Source organism: Cannabis sativa, chromosome 2 (genome assembly GCF_029168945.1).
Source record: "Cannabis sativa cultivar Pink pepper isolate KNU-18-1 chromosome 2, ASM2916894v1, whole genome shotgun sequence".
NCBI lineage: Eukaryota > Viridiplantae > Streptophyta > Magnoliopsida > Rosales > Cannabaceae > Cannabis > Cannabis sativa.
In genome coordinates this window covers 60,802,140-60,818,934 of record NC_083602.1, presented here as the reverse complement: position 1 = coordinate 60,818,934, position 16,795 = coordinate 60,802,140, and the positions used below count along the sequence as shown (strand labels likewise).

The window sequence follows — 16,795 nt, the reverse complement described above, 5'->3', positions numbered from 1 at the left end:
GAAAAGTGAAGTTTTGATTAACTGACTTGTTATTAATAATGCTTACATATTTGTTTGTCCTTGTAACCATGATGTTTTATATAAAGAGAACAATTCATCCATTAAGCAAGAGAAAATATACACATATTCACAAATGATACAGTCTCCTATTCTATTTCATTTATTTAACTTGTCGTTATGAAATTAACAACAGAGGAACAAATGAAGAATGCTTGTTATTTCCAATTATATCTCATTGATTAAAAAAAAAAGTACAGAATAAAGATGAGCAAAAGCTCAACTGACCACACCTAATTTTATTTCTTTTTCACGTTGGATCAAAAGTTCAGATCACACCTGGTATATCTACAGAAATGACAAACAGTAATCTAAAACAGAGCAATTACAATAACAAAGGACCCATAACGATACCAAAATCACAGTCGCACCAACAAACGCTCTAAAGATCAACCAGATATTTCAATGGATTTGACATCAGGCTTCTTGATCTCTTCTTTAGGGACTGTAACAGTGAGTACCCCATTTTCCATGGCAGCTTTGATCTGATCCATTTTCGCATTCTCCGGAAGCCTGAACCTCCTCATGAACTTCCCGCTGCTTCGCTCGACCCGGTGCCACGTGTCGTTCTTATCTTCCTTCTCAACGCTCCTCTCTCCGCTGATGTGGAGGACTCGATCATCTTCGACCTCCACCTTCACCTCTTCCTTCTTCAGCCCCGGAACATCGGCCCTGAACACGTGGGCCTCCGGAGTCTCCTTCCAGTCCACTCGGGCATTGACAAAAGCGGAGTTTTCCTGAGATAGTTTTGGAAAAGATGAGTTAGATAAGGGGAAATCCTTGAATGGATCCCAAACGTCGAGAGAGAAAGGGTCGAAAACGTTGCTTCGTCGGCCACCAAAGAAGCTAGGAATGAGCGACATCTTTACTAATCTTTACTTGGAAAGGACGCTGAAACAGAGAAATGTTGAGTTATTTGATTACTTGAAATGAAGAATCGATATTTCTGTAGTGATCGAGTCTGAGGGGTTTAGTGAGTATATTTATAAGAATTAAGGTGAAATTTCTAGTAATTTCTGGGGGTTTCGGCAGTTAAATGGACGACCAATCTAGAGACATCGCGAGCCTTGGCCAAACGACATATCGAATACATTCTAGTTGCTTCTAATCCAATTGCTCTGTAAAAAGTTTCCAGAAATGTCTAATTTTTGTGTACAAAAAATTTGGGTTGATCTAGCATGCACCTCTTATTTTGTCAGCATTAAGATTTTTTTCACTTTATTTTATTATAATAGTCATGTTGATTATAATTATTTAAAATATTTAGTAAATTTTAAAAACTTTAGTATAATTTATAAAGCAATGTTTAAACAGTTTATTTTACATTAGTATAAATTAAAAAAATTAGGCGTGTAACAAACTTTTTGAACTTTATTTTTAATGTGTTAAATTTTTTTAAATTTTGCAAGATGTCTCTTAAAAAAATTCTCTGTCAAAACAAATAATAATGCATCAATACAAGCCTTTTTAGTGGGTACAATGTAAAATTTCCAAAAAAATTTAATTCCTATCATTTCATGGTGAAAATTTGATAATTGCTTATGTTCATGTAATTTATTCACTAAACATTTTACAATACACCCTCTTAAAATGAATACATCAATGCACATTTATTTGTTTTGGTATCTAAAAAAATATTTAGTCCAATTTTTTTATGGACATATACATTGTAGTTATTTAAGATTTCTGGTAAAATTTTAAGAAATTCAGCACATCGAAAATATGGTTTAAAGAGTCTGTTGCACGACTGACTTTTTTATTTAATACGTGTGTAAAATAAATGGGTTGAACATTGATTTTTGTATTGTAAATTATTCTGAATTCTTAAAATTTTGCAGAATGTCTTAAATAACTATAACGTACACGACTATGAAAAAATTTAGACTAAAAAATTCTTATAAATGCTTAAACAGTTAGAGGTTACATCAGTACACCTATTTTGATATAGTGCATTGTAGAAGCACCCTATATTAACTATAATTCAAATTACACCTAGCAACTAAACTTATAATTTTAGTAATTAGATAAGTGCTATGTATAAATGAAACTTATAAAAAAAAATTATAAGTTTTAATTTTAAGTATAGTAATGTTTTTTTTCAAATAAATAGAATAGAAAAATTCTGTAATGCACCTTTCTAAAAGGAGTCTATTGATTCACTTTTTATATATTTTGGTATTTGGGAGAATATTTTTATCTATTTTTTTTTTATGGTCGTCTACATTGTAGTTATTTAAGACATCTTATAAAATTTTAAAAAAATTTAACACGTCAATTATAGGGTTCAAACAATCGATTTCACACGCTTATAAATAAAAGACTCTCTCGTGCAACAAATAGTTTAAATCTTATTTTAGGCGTGTTAAATTTTTCTAAATCTCTCAAAATTTTACATAATATCTTAAATAACTACAACATAAATGACCATGAAATAAAATTAAACTAAAAAATTCTCTCAGATGCCTAAATAGATTGGGGTGCATAGATAGATATCTTTTAAGGGGTGTATTGTAGAAGTATCTAAATATTATTAAAAATTAAAAGAAATATGGTTTTGGATCTTCTTCTTCTGAGTTAGATATGGCCCCACTTTGCTTCCAGGCAAGACGTTTCGTGACCTTGGTCAATTCAGCTATTTGGTCTTCCAAACATTTAGTGTTGTCGTCTAGGAATGTCAAAAAACTCTACCATTGATGTGATTTTTGAGATTTTTTTTTTGCGAGGTCTTGCCTTCTCACCTCTATCTCGATCTTTCTTTCCATTTAAGCGTTCTTGAAGGTCCGTTGTTTACATACTATCTTCTGGAATTTGGTGAACTTTGTCTAATCCATCACTCTAGTTAACAGAATTCTAGGACAATTTTTCCATCCCCGAATGGTAGGCCTTTCTACCTGAGCACTAGGCCTATCCCCTCGCGCAACTTTACCTTGCGGATCAATCGGGTGGCCTTGCTCTGGAGCATTAGCTGCCTTCTTTTTCTGCATAGGTTGGTTGGCAGCATTCATGTTATTCTGTGGAGCAATTGGAGCAATCTTTTTTGTAGGTTCTCCCATGACACATTTTCCCTTGTTCCTCGCGTGATAAGAAGTTCTAGGGTTTGTAGGATTTGTTTTCTTTGTATTATTATTTTCCTAAGGAGCAGGTTCATCAGGAATGTTTTCATCTGGAGCCACATTCCCTGGCCTCCAATCTTGCTAGAGTTTCTCGCATTTGACAAGACAATTCTTCTTGATCCCTCAACTTCTTTTTGGTTTTAGTAAGTTCTTTAGCCATTCAAATGAATTCGAGATCTAGTTCATAGTAATACCCTTCCCCGTCCTTATTGTCACCGTCACCTTCAGGATCGTCATCTTTAGGATCATCATCTGAATCTTTTGGGTTGCCTTCTTCATTGATGTGATTTTCATCAATATATTTTTTCATTATATTGAGTCTTCTTTGTGGGACGATTAGTTACTTTTGATGTATCTCCTACAATACCTGCTTTGCATGCTCAGTAGGGGGAATCACATCATCCATGGGAGTGTCCCTATCACGAACACTAGATTTGTTGATTGTGGTTCTTGTGGCTACCATTGTTGCAGTTCACAACTTTTGTATCAAATCTTTTTTTAGCTTTCAATGAAAGTATCAAAATATTTACCGAGATTTTTGAAAGTCAATATGAAATATAATAAAGTTAAAGAAAAAAAATATATAGAGATTTGGACGATAATTTTTACGTGGTTCGAGTATTAACAAACACTAATCCACGAGTAAATATTATTATATGGTTGGAAAAGCTTATTTAATTTACATAGTGTTTTGTCAAGATTCTGAACCCTAGAACTTGCCTAAGTTCTCAAATCTCGAGATTATATCCCTTTGCATGAATGAATTTTCTTATATTTATGTTCCAATGGTTTTCGTATGCAGGGGCGGAGCCAAGACTTAAATGTTAGGGGGCCAAATTGTAATTTAGTATCAAATAAAATTTTTGTAGTACATATTTATATGCAATACTAAAATTTAAAACGATTTTTTTCTTATGTCGAAAATCATCTATAATAAAATATAAAAATAAAACAAAAAGTACTCTATTATTCAAATTTCTACTTATATTATCTAAATTGGAAATATTACTACACTTCTACTTAAGGCACAAATTAAATTTTAAGTGTGGTAAATTTTTTTATAAATAAAAATTTATATGAATAAAATAATTTTAACATAATCTAATACTAAACTAGAGGAGATTCTAAATCCCAACTTCTACTTTAGTGATGAAAGTTATCAACTTTTTATGTATATTGTGTATGTTTATTTATTATTAATTTTTTATTTATATATATACTTTATTTGATAAATAATTTTATATATATAATGTAATTTTGAAATATTTGGGGGGGCCATGGCCACCCTTCTCTTGGCTGTGGCTCCACCCCTGCTCGTATGTCAACCTTGCCCACTGATGGGGTAAATACAAAAATTGACTTTGGGTTCATTTGGTGAAGCTTGACCCATGAGATATTGATCTTTTGCTGGCGTGGATGCCGCATCATATTGATAGTTATCAAAACGTGTCTTACCTTTGTGGATAATAAAGACACATAAATGCTTGATTAATAACTACTTCATTTCCTCGTTTAGAATATTTAATTGTCAAAATGATCCTGTAATAAAGTCCTAATATTGTGAGATTTCATAACAAATGAGTGAGATCCCAAGCTTTATATTTGGAGGCTCATTAACTGCTCTTTTGAAAGCACTATTTGATGCTATTTGGAGACTGGCTATGCTGAATATTTATCTCGCTTGTACAAGTCATCTATCTGTCATTTGGATGGCTTGACTTCACTAATGGATCTAGTCCATTATCTTGATTAAGCCTATGGTCTGGCCTTTTGTAACTGAACTAAACTATCTTAAAATTACACTTGTCTTCTATCCAGAAACATGGATAACAATCCCCTTCTCTCTAACTCAAACTCAACTTTATTCTTTATTTCTCTCTTTGCCTGATAGAACAATCTCAACTATATAATGTAAAAATTAATAAATTAAGGATTTATTTTAATTTGATAACAAAATTAAGTATTGAAATTCAAATTTTTCTAATAATACCTATTAGAAGTTCACTCATATTTAATACTCTAGTAAATTATAAAGCTTAATTTTATTCTCTAATACACAAAAATTAAAAAAAAAAAAAACAAATGATATGAAAATTGTTAAAAGATAATAATAATAATAAATTTGTTATAAAATAATATAAAGTAGATGAGAGGAAAGAAGAAGAAGATGAAGAGAGAAAGAGAAAGTGAATGAGAATTTCTGAGTTGTTTATTCCAATGGGGTGAACCCCTATTTATACAAATAAAAGAGTGAGATATTAAGAAACTAAGAAAAAGGGAAACTAAGGAAAAGATGAATGTTCATTACAATTCATGGTAACAAATAAAAGATTTGGACATCCACATAATTATTAATATTTATAACACTCCCCCTTGGATGTCCATAATAACTGCCTTATTAAAAATCTTGCTGAAAACTTGATCAAAGGAAAAAGAGTATAGTGTAAACTAACTCCCCCTCATTTAGGCATTTGTGGAGATCTTCTAATCGACGAATTTCGATCTTGTCTGCCGTCTTCTCAAATGTTGATGTTGGTAATAACTTTGTGAATAAGTTTGTAAGATTGACACTTGATTGAATATGTTGAACACCAATATGCATTTTCTTGAAGCGTATAAAGAAGAATTTCGTGGAATGTGTTCTAACTCTATCTCTTTCAATGTACCTCCTTTTAGTTGAACGATGCAAGCAGTATTATCCATAGAGAATTGCTTGGGTTGATACTTCTTTATTGAGTGCAATCCATATGTTTCCCGAATATGCTATGTCAATGTTCTCACTCACACACATTCTCTACTTGCTTCATAAAATGCAAGTATGTTAACATGATTTATAGTTGCCTCGTTAAAAACCTTGCCAGAAAAACCCAATGGGACAAAATCTGAGCTAGGGAAAAAGAGTACAATATATATTTCATATTCATAACTATTTGTAAGTTGCCTTGTTAAAAACCTTGCCAAGAAAACCCATTGGGACAAAACCTGAACTAAGGGAAAAAGAGTGCAACATGAATATGTCTCCCCCTCATGCACATATGATCCATAATTCTTTTGGTGATAATATATCTCATAAGATTATTGTTATCACTTTTAAAATATCACCATATATAATCTTTGATCATATATTTTCTATCTCTTACAGAGTATGTATGGACTTCTAAATTATAGATGAGGGGTTCGTGGAACATTAATCTTTATCCAACTAATTGTATCATTCATGTGTATATACAATCTTGTTCATACTAAAATTTAACATTTCAAGTAGATATGAACATAACACATTAATGATAATATAAATTTCATTTGTGACAATGATGGTACTCCAATACCATATATTTGTTCCATCTTGTTGTATGATCTTAATTTTCATATCAAATGATCATATATTTATAATTCTTAATACATATGAAGTACTTCAGGACTTCAATACTAATGAACAAACTTTATACATTTAATATTTCTCGATATACAAAAGAAATAACAGTTTGTTCTTCAATTAATCAAAAACTCTTCAAGAGTCTATCACAACGTATAATTTACGTATTTATACTGCATAGACAACCATACATATTTTTCAAACAATAATTTACTTACATGTCTTTATTTCATACAAAGATCTTTGTCATATAGTGCGCGCGACTTAGAATTTATATCACTTAAGACATGTATTAAATTCTTCTAGAATTTTTAGATAAGGCTTATTTCAAATTCTCACTATATTAGGAGCTCCAAATAAATAATCTTTTGTTGCAACTTTTATGTGACGCTTATAAATCCTCATAAAATATATTCCAGGCTATAATCAAATCATGATTATATTTTCTCAATATTTAAGCCTTACTTCAATCAATCTCATGTCTATGCAAACTTTGTACAACAATTCATTATGTACAAATACATATATGCAAATTTCTCATTAGAAATATTTATTTGCACACCCTACAGGTCTTACTTCACTTTATGTGAGTAAATTTGCCTGGATTGCGTCATAATATTTTGGCCAAAAATCAAAATGTATGTCGATAATTCTCGACAAATCTAATACAATGATCCTTGCTATCTCATGTTAGTTTATTGCATATGCACACATTCAATATTTATTGTCGACAAAAATTTCAATAAATGATAATTTCCTCCCATATTGACATAACTTATAGAGATCTCTTTAAATTATACATTTTCAAATATGTTTATCATTTATAGGTACCTATAACGAATCACTTCAGGGATTCAATTATGATTAAATGTGTTATGTCTAGCTTCTCTTGGGAGTCTCTTCGAGTACCGTTTTCATCACGGTTATCATTTTAATACTTTATAACATTAAGGTATCTTCATGAGTACCTCTAGATTTAACAACTTCAGGGCAAATCAAATGAACATTTACTAATAATTTCTATATTGTTCATTTACGCTTCAGGCGTTTTCAACTCATTCTATCTCAACTTTGAGTAATATTGATTTGCAGTTGGTATATATCATTTTGAACTATATCGTTCTTATACTTTGTGCAAGGATTATTTTTGCTTCTCTCCCCCTGATCGAGAGAATTTTAAGAAATTGTGATATCTAATAATATTAATACACCTGTAGGGATTTCAATATATCACAATGAATCAATATCTGTTTAAACTCATATATACTATATGACATTGAGCTTTAGGTTCAATAAACTTTAGTTTCAAGTTCAATACTTATGAACTTAATTCATTTCTAAGAATGAGTCATACGTGTATAATTAGAAATACATAAATTTACACATTTTGTAAATGCATGATCATATAATCTTATCACATCGATAAGAAACTGTGCAATAAAAATCTAACAATGGCTCAAGATTGTTAAAGAAATATAATTTAAATATTTTCTATGTGCAAATATATGCACATTCTTCTTTTGAGCCTTATAAATTAACAATGAGAAGAATATTCTGGTTCTTCAACAAAATTTAGTCAAATTCTTTGACAATTTATTGCATATGTCAAAATAATTCAATTCATGAAGTTCAGGTTCACTATAATTTGTATTTCAATGAAACTTTCACAAGGTAATGTAAAATCACTACAACATATAAGTAATCATAAAAAGTTTCATTTTTATATACACGAATAATATAATTATATTATTCTCCAAAACATATACACTCTTCAGGAGTCACTATTATGTTTATCAAGCTTTATATTTCTTCATGAATCACTATCATCAATTCAATGATGTGTATAATTTAAAAGATACATGACAACTTCATCATGTTATTGTAATGGTTAAATAGATATAACCATAATATATCATTTATTTTTCCTGGTATCTTTTTAACAAGTCGTCTAATTTATTAATAGACTATTCATTAGTCTAATTATCATGACTTGATATATTATATATTTAAATGTACAACCAGTACATACAATAAGCTATTTCTTATTACTTTCATAACTAGATAAAAGTTATACATCTAGGTACATACAAATATATTTTACTACTCCAAGTAGCAATTGTATGTAAGACTTCTTCAGGAAGCTTTTCAAATAATCATTTTGTGATTCTTTATCACTTTGATTATATTGGATCACTAACAAATGTTAGTAAGTTATATATTCACTTCTGGGAATATGCAAACTGAATTATATAGTAACTATATATATACATATCCTGTACTAACAATAGTTTGAAACTGTTGATTTCAAGAAATAATAAAATATGTATATATTAATTTGCTTTTGGCATTGCCAATATATGTGAAATCTATATTCTTTGAAATAGAATTTCATGTCTATTCATTCTCTTCAGGGAATGATATTTAAATATTCTAAATGTACAATCAATTTGTACAATTCACACTTATTCAATAATCAAATATACTTTTATCTTGATTATAAGTGTGTCCGTACTACAGGTACGCGACTACTATTATTCAATCCCACACATGATATATAGATTTCATGCACTTTGATTGTGTGTGGTATTTCATCTTTTGGTTGTTTCCAATTTCTTCTGGAAATATTTGAGTAGCAAACAATGCCATTGATTATTTAAAATCATTACATTCACTTCGGGGAATGACGTTGAACAAGTAGAACATTATTATAAATTTCTTAAAAATTTATTACTTGTTCATATATAAAAAGAAATTACTCAACAATTTCTTTAACAATATTTCAAAGAATATATGAATACAATTTTTGCATAATCTCCAAGATGTATGCAAAATTTGATCTTTAATATATGTCACATGCAATAATTTTCAACATTGCAAGTAATAACAATGTATAGTAACATGACTAATACAAACAATCTTTAAAAGTAGTTGAATTCAATTCGTATCATTCTCTGCAGGGAATGATGAACAATAAGTACATGTCTCATGTATTTAAATAATATTAGTCATGCTCACTGTTATTCTTATACTTTGATGTTTCAATGCAATTTTCTTAATATTCTTTTTAGGTATTCAAAACCCACTATAAAATTGCATCAATAATAATCATTTTTAATGATTCTTTAGTTGTATTCACATAAATACAATCATTTTTTTTTGACAAATATAAAACATTTACTTCAGGAAATGTTTGTCAAAATGTATATCGATATTAGATTACTTTTCATTGTCCTCAAAGAATACAAGAACATATATATAAATATGTATTCATCTCTTTCATTATATATCCATCAACTATATAATGAATATTACGTTTGCATAATTTTCAGGATATATGCAAGATTTTATTGAGGACGCATAATCATCAGGATATATGCAATATTATCGAGGATGCATAATCTTCAGGATATATACAATTTTTTATCGATGATGCATAATCTTCAGGATATATGTAATATTTTATCGATGATGCATAATCTTTAGGATATATGCAATATTTTATCGATAATACATAATCTTTTGGATATATGTATAATTTATATAGATTTTCTCTATCATATCATAGGCACACATATATTGTAAATATTATGAATGATAAGAATATTATATATATATATATATATGAAATCAATAATAAATATATAAAAACATATACATACAATAATATATAGATATATAGATAAAAATAAAATAAAAAAAATCATTGAAATTGTTTCAGTCAGATGAATATCTTTATCTTTATATATTAAAAGTGCCTATCTAACGGCATTTCTTGGTTTAACAGAATATACTTAAAAATAAAAAGAATATTCTGTTAAATTTAACGATTAGGTTTGATCTCCCGTTAACAAATAAACCCAATAATTAAACCCAAAAAATTAAACAATCTTTTAAATATTAATAATCTCTTTTTAAATTAAAAAAATTATCTTAACCACATATCTCTCTAACAAACCTAGAATTTACGTGAAGCAAGAAAACAAATTTAGAAAAATCTATAACTATTGAAGTTAACAGCGTTAACCTAGCTTTAACGTTTTTCTCAGTCAAACCTCAAACGAGGGGAAATCGGATCGAATTTACCTGAAGCAAGAAAACAAATTTAGAAAAATTATGAATCAATTATGCAGCCATTTTTCTTATTCTCTCTCTGGAGCAAAGGCCTGAGGGAGAACCCATAGCCATGGTTTTACAACAGAGCTCAATTTTCATTTTTCTAATTGAATGTGGATCTTAATCTAGAAAAGCACTCCCCAATTTGCCTTGCAACGATGACTACTCGTCGTGGTCCTTGATAAGATTCCGCAAGACTCTGGGATCCAATTGACGAGTCTGCGACCTCCAATTCATCAATCTTCAATGCAAACACGTCAAACAATGTAGGCGATGACGAGTTGGGGGAGCTTCCTTTTTATTAGGTGGATTTAACATTGCCCATGCTCCGCTAGATAAATTTCTTCTTGTTTGCACAGGATTATTTGTTGTCTAATTAAGTATTTGATTGACTTAAGTTTCTGCATTTGTTTTGCTTTTATTTATGTTTGGTAAATTTCTAGACTTCATTTTCTTAAGCTAGCTACCTCACTGTTTTATGAATTCTAATAAGATCTTTTATTGATTTCTTGATATTTGTCAAGAAAGGCCTTCACTTCATCTTCAAGGACGATTCTTCATCTTTGTTACAACCAAGGTAATGTTTTTTTTTGGATTTTATATTTGTGCTGATTTTCTCTCTTGTGCTAATAATCTAATTTTATATGTTGGAGAAGCTACAACATAATATGATTCGACTAATAAAGTTTCACTTGTCTAAGATTTGCTCTAAATTCTCAAATAGTGGTGGAAAACTGAAGTTGTGTACGTAAGTGAATTGTTTAACTAATATTCATTAATTATAAGTAGAAAATGTATGAGATGAAGATTAGCCTAGAAGTTCAAATAATTGATGTATTATAGTTGTGAATTGTACTGGTATTATTGATATTCTAAGTTTCTGATATTGTAGAATACCACACCAAAAGTCAGAGATTGAAGATTATAGCATGTACTCAAGGGGGCTTTCTTAATTACAAGGTGAAGATGAAGTAACTACCAGCCTCTTCTACCTTGGTGTGGTTCGTATTTTGTTATTATATTTTAAGAATTATGAATGAATGAATAATTTTCATTGTTATATTGGGTTATGATTATGGAATGTTGTTGTATCATATCTAATTATGAAAGATCATGCTTTCATTTTAGTTTTATTTTTTATTATGATTTTGATTTTGACGATTAAAATAAATAGGAGTATTATATTCATTCATATTCTCAATTTAGGATAATGAAAACAAATCCTACAAATACAAGTAAAACTCACAGAAACTATCTTTGTTTGAAAGTTGCAGAGTCATTATAGTGCAAAATGGTAGTTTCGAATTAAAAGATCCAATAGAAATCAAATAGTTTGCTACTATAATATAGGAAAACTTGAATCACCTTCTAAGAGCAATAGAGATGAATTTGCCACCACTACCACGAAAAAATAAAAAAGATGAAATATGGGATTCCTAAAACTATAATATTTTTTTAAAATAAAAACTAGGAACATTAAATAACTCTGAAAGAATTGTGAACTTATATTAGCGATTGTGTTGAGTATTGAACTTGCTGATGTGTATATACCTACAATAGTATTTGTAGCTATATAAATTTGCTAAGTAACTCTTGAAACTAAGACTAGCGTTGTTTATATTGTTGAAATTGAAAAAAAATGACTTGGATTCAGTAGCTTATACTAATTTTATTCTCATCTGATTGGTCTTAGCATTATCTTTCTTCTTCTCAAGTTTGATGTAAAGCAATCCACCTCAATCTTCAAGTAAAATGTTAAGCACATGAGAAATCAACTTGAAGAAGAGTCTGCCTCTTGCCACCAAGTAACTATCTTTCTCTACATGTGTATATGTATTTTAAATTTCATGTTTAATTTGCCACCAAGTAAAATGTTTTTTATTTATTGATAATTATTTCATTATAATAACAAAATATCACAACACTCAGTGGTTGTTGATTTATCCAACAAGGCTACTAAGACTAATATTTAAGTCACTAAATCGACAAAACATTAGAAACACATCTTATAATTATTTGAAATTATATACAAGAATTAAGAGTTTATTTCTAAAACTCTACACATTGTTTTTATTTTAATATATCATTATGTTCTTTTTATTTACTTTATATTAAATATTTATTTGCTTTTTAAAATAACATTATTTATTTAATTAAATTATCAATATTATTGTATATTATAATAATTAAAAATTATAATATATGATTTGAAAAGAATAACTAAAATATAACTAAGTATACGTACATAGTACGTAACTTCAACCTAGTATATATAAATATATATTTAGTGTATCGTGACTTTGAAACAATTCAAGAACTTTAACAAAATACTTACATTGGATCTTAGGCAGAGACTCATGCTTGAAGCTTGGGCAGAGACTCATGCTTGAAGCTTGGGCAGAGACTCATGCTTGAAGCTTGGGCAGAGACTCATGCTTGAAGCTTGGGCAGAGACTCGTGCTGATAACGTGTTATAAAATAATATAAAGTAGATGAGAAGAAAGAAGAAGAAGATGAAGAGAGAAAGAGAAAGTGAATGAGAATTGTAATATCCAGATTATAATAGTATTTAATTTTTTTTTTTTTTGGATATTAATTGAGCGAGGATAATTATCTTGTTTCTTTGTGTTGTTAGTGAGTTGATATTATTGCTTAGAGTAGTTGTACCAATTTTCTAGAGAGAGTTAAAGTTGTATTAACTACAAAAGTAAAATATTATGGTATTTTTACAGAGTAAGTAATCGTTTAATTAAAGCCCAATATGAAGGTCCATTAGGGTTTTATAATATATTTAGTGAGTTTAATTAATTAATGTTAAAAATTCGTAGGTTTGGATAAATTCGCAGGATTAAAAACTGTTTTACTAAAATGATCATATCTGGAGTTCTAGAGCTCGGATTGAGGTGATTTCAGTGGCGTTGGAAAGATAATTTAAAGATCTATAAATTTTGTAGAAATAACTATATCAGAATTCGTAATTTTTCTAGGTCAAAACTAAGCCCTAAAGTTACGAGATTGAGACTTACAATTTAAATTTAAAAGTTAGATATTTGTTTATTTAATAATTTATCATATTATTATTGTTATTATGTTAATATTATTATTATTAAAAAGAGTCAGAATAGTATAGGTTTCATTAACCCTAAAATTATATCATTCTATTCTTCCCACCTATCTGAGCAAGACTAACCCTAAAAATTTTCAAGTCATCTTTCCATTACATCCTTAGCCAAATCTATACCACTCTTCACTCTCATCTTTGATCACCATCATCTTATGTCTATCGATCCAAGTAGCTTGATGTATTTGAGGTAAGAAACTCTACAATTACTTATTTATTGATCACAATAGGAGAATTTTCGTAGGTCTCCTTTTCTTATTTTTCAGAATGAAACATGTCTCAGTAAAACTGTCATATCTCTTTAAATACTCATCTGATTCTCGCAATCTTGGTGTCTATAGAAAGCTTATTAAATTTCCTATAATTCTTATGAAGAAAGGTTTTACTGAATCGAAATTTATCTATGTCAAAAATTAGTATTTTTACGATGTTTGTTGTAAATCGTTTTTCATATTTTCTATATAAGTTGTTTCAGTAAAATCCGAATATCTCTCTGAATAATGATCCGATTCTAGCGATCTTGGTACTGTTGAAGAGATAATTCAATTTTCCAAATGTTTTATGAAGAAACCATTCACTAATTATTGATTATTCTAAGTCAAAATTATTGTTTTATTGCTGTAGTTCGAAATCCATTTGTTTCAGGATTTCTAGAAAACTGTTTCGGTATAATATCTATATCTCTTACGTTATAACTCCGATTTTAAAGATTTTAGTGTCATTAGAAAGGGAATTTGATTTTCTAAAACTTTTATGAGGAGAGTATTCTCTGATTTGGAATATTTCAGTATCAAAACTTTGTATTTCCGATGTCTCCTGTGATTCGTTACTCCATATTCCTTCTCAGAAATAGTTTCAGTAAAACTATCATAACTCCCTCAGTTTTAATCCATTTTTAATGATCTATATATCGTTGGAAAGATAATTGAATTTCCTATAATTTTTATGAAGGAAACTTTTACTGAATTCGTGTAGTTATTGGTCAAAAATAGTATTCTTTCTGCTGTACTGTAAGAGTGTGAATTTTAATGTTAGGGCCTTGACCCATGTGTTATTATAGGTAGTAGTGACGAGATAACAAGTTTAAGCAGCGGGAATTGAGGTAAGGAAATTAGATAGTTTTGTATGTGTTTATCTACATAAATTTAAATTCTTTATGTATTGAAATATGACTTATGATTTGTTTTTATGAATATGTATATGGTACTGAGAATGTGTGGTATGGACACAATATGAGTTTGTGAATTGATACATAGATTATGGTTGTATGACTTGTATATGTTGTATGTTGTATGTTGTGTATTGTATGTTGTATGGTGTATGGTTTATGTTGTATGTTATATGTTGTATGCTAACGTCTCAGGTAAAGTGAGGGACCATGGTGGGGTATGATACGGGATAAGGCCGTTGAATGTAGAGATACCCTACCCTACATTTTACTGAGTCGTGTATGAGATTGTTATGGTGGGTATGATACAGTGATGTTACTGTTGAATATAAAGATACCCTATCCTATAACAATGGTAGGGCTGCATAGGCCCATGTTATTATATGGGCGAGATTAGGCCCAGGGATATTGTAGGGTCAGGCTAGGCCCGGGTTATGTAAGTAATGGCTATGATATGCCAATGTTGTGATAATGTTATTATTATCTATAGTATTGATATGATTATGTTATGAGTATGATATTGGAGTTATGATCTCTGTATATGTGTACGGTGTGAACAAATAGTATAGACTTGTATGATAAAGGTTTCCATATGTACAGTTATTTGGTTATAGTTATAAAAGAGCATGTATGATATTGCTAAAACTTAATAAATACATTAATGGTATGTGTGATATTATATGGTATTGTTTGATAAGCATTTCCTTACTGAGCTTTTAGCTCACCCCCTTACTTTCCCCCTACAGGTATTAGACAGGGAAGTATGTATAGTGAGCAGGGTCAGTTCTGGTACGTATACTGTGAGCGGCTACGGGCGGACAAACGATCTAGAATGTCGGTGGTGCCTTAGTTTTATTTTAAGCAGTTGATAAATCTAACACAGTGGAAATGCATTATTTAAAATTATTTACTTACTGTATCTTGTTTTACAAATGAAGGATCCTTCTCTGTTGCATTTTGATTTTTTTTAAAATCCACTGTTGTATTTAAATTATTTTTTTATCTTTTCAAATTATGCATGAAAATAGTATTTTTGTAAAATAAGGCAAAATATTGGGGCGTTACAGTTGGTATCAGAGCCGATCGTCCGTTAGCCCGAAGGATACTCACGGTATACATACAGAAGACTGAAAAAGATCCCTCTCACTATTATGTAAGTGTTAGTTTTAATTTTCTTGGTATTGCCATTAATAGTCTTATATGTGATACATATAATTAGAGCCTCATCTTAGGTGGTGCTTAGAGACATCAATAGTACCCTCTATCTCTTATGATTGATTACACTTTTTAGGAAGAAGATGTATAGGTTTATATTTCTTTATTGTCTTGAATTGAACTAGGAAGGACCGTGTTCCTTTCTTGAAAATTTAGAATAAATTATATTAGGAGTTCATAAGACTTTATTTGATAAATAGAATATTACTAGTTAAGCTTGACAACATTAAGTTTAGATATGTACATAGAATCTTCTCTTCCAATAATTGAACTCTTTTGTTTCTTTTAAATCAACCTTTCTTGTAAACATGAAACTAGAAGATCAGTTAGAATCAATGTGAAAGGAACGACCAATAGAGGTGGGGGCTAAGGATGTGTGTTCCGCTGATCCACAGATGGTTGATGTTCCAGAGAACCCAATAATAGTTAAGGCTAACGATCTAATAGAGGTATTGGAAGGACTACGAGCATGACTAAGACAATTTGTTGAAGAGTTTTCACAGACTCGGCAAAATATCACCAACACTAGTAGTGGAACTTGAAGCACATAATGAAATGTACCAATAGCCAACTAAGTACCGACGCATATATTTTCACCTATCTATGAATGGTTGAAGAAGCGGTCTCTACAC

General features: G+C 29.6%; 1 protein-coding gene across 1 annotated transcript; it reads right to left on the bottom strand.

Moving 5' to 3' along the window:
* Positions 1 to 215: 215 nt before the first annotated feature.
* Positions 216 to 1,210, bottom strand: LOC115719406 (18.5 kDa class I heat shock protein). The gene has a single exon (XM_030648441.2). It carries the CDS (start codon positions 918 to 920, stop codon positions 447 to 449), a length of 474 nt encoding a protein of 157 aa, XP_030504301.2. The 5' UTR covers positions 921 to 1,210; the 3' UTR covers positions 216 to 446.
* Between the last annotated feature and the right edge of the window lie 15,585 nt (positions 1,211 to 16,795).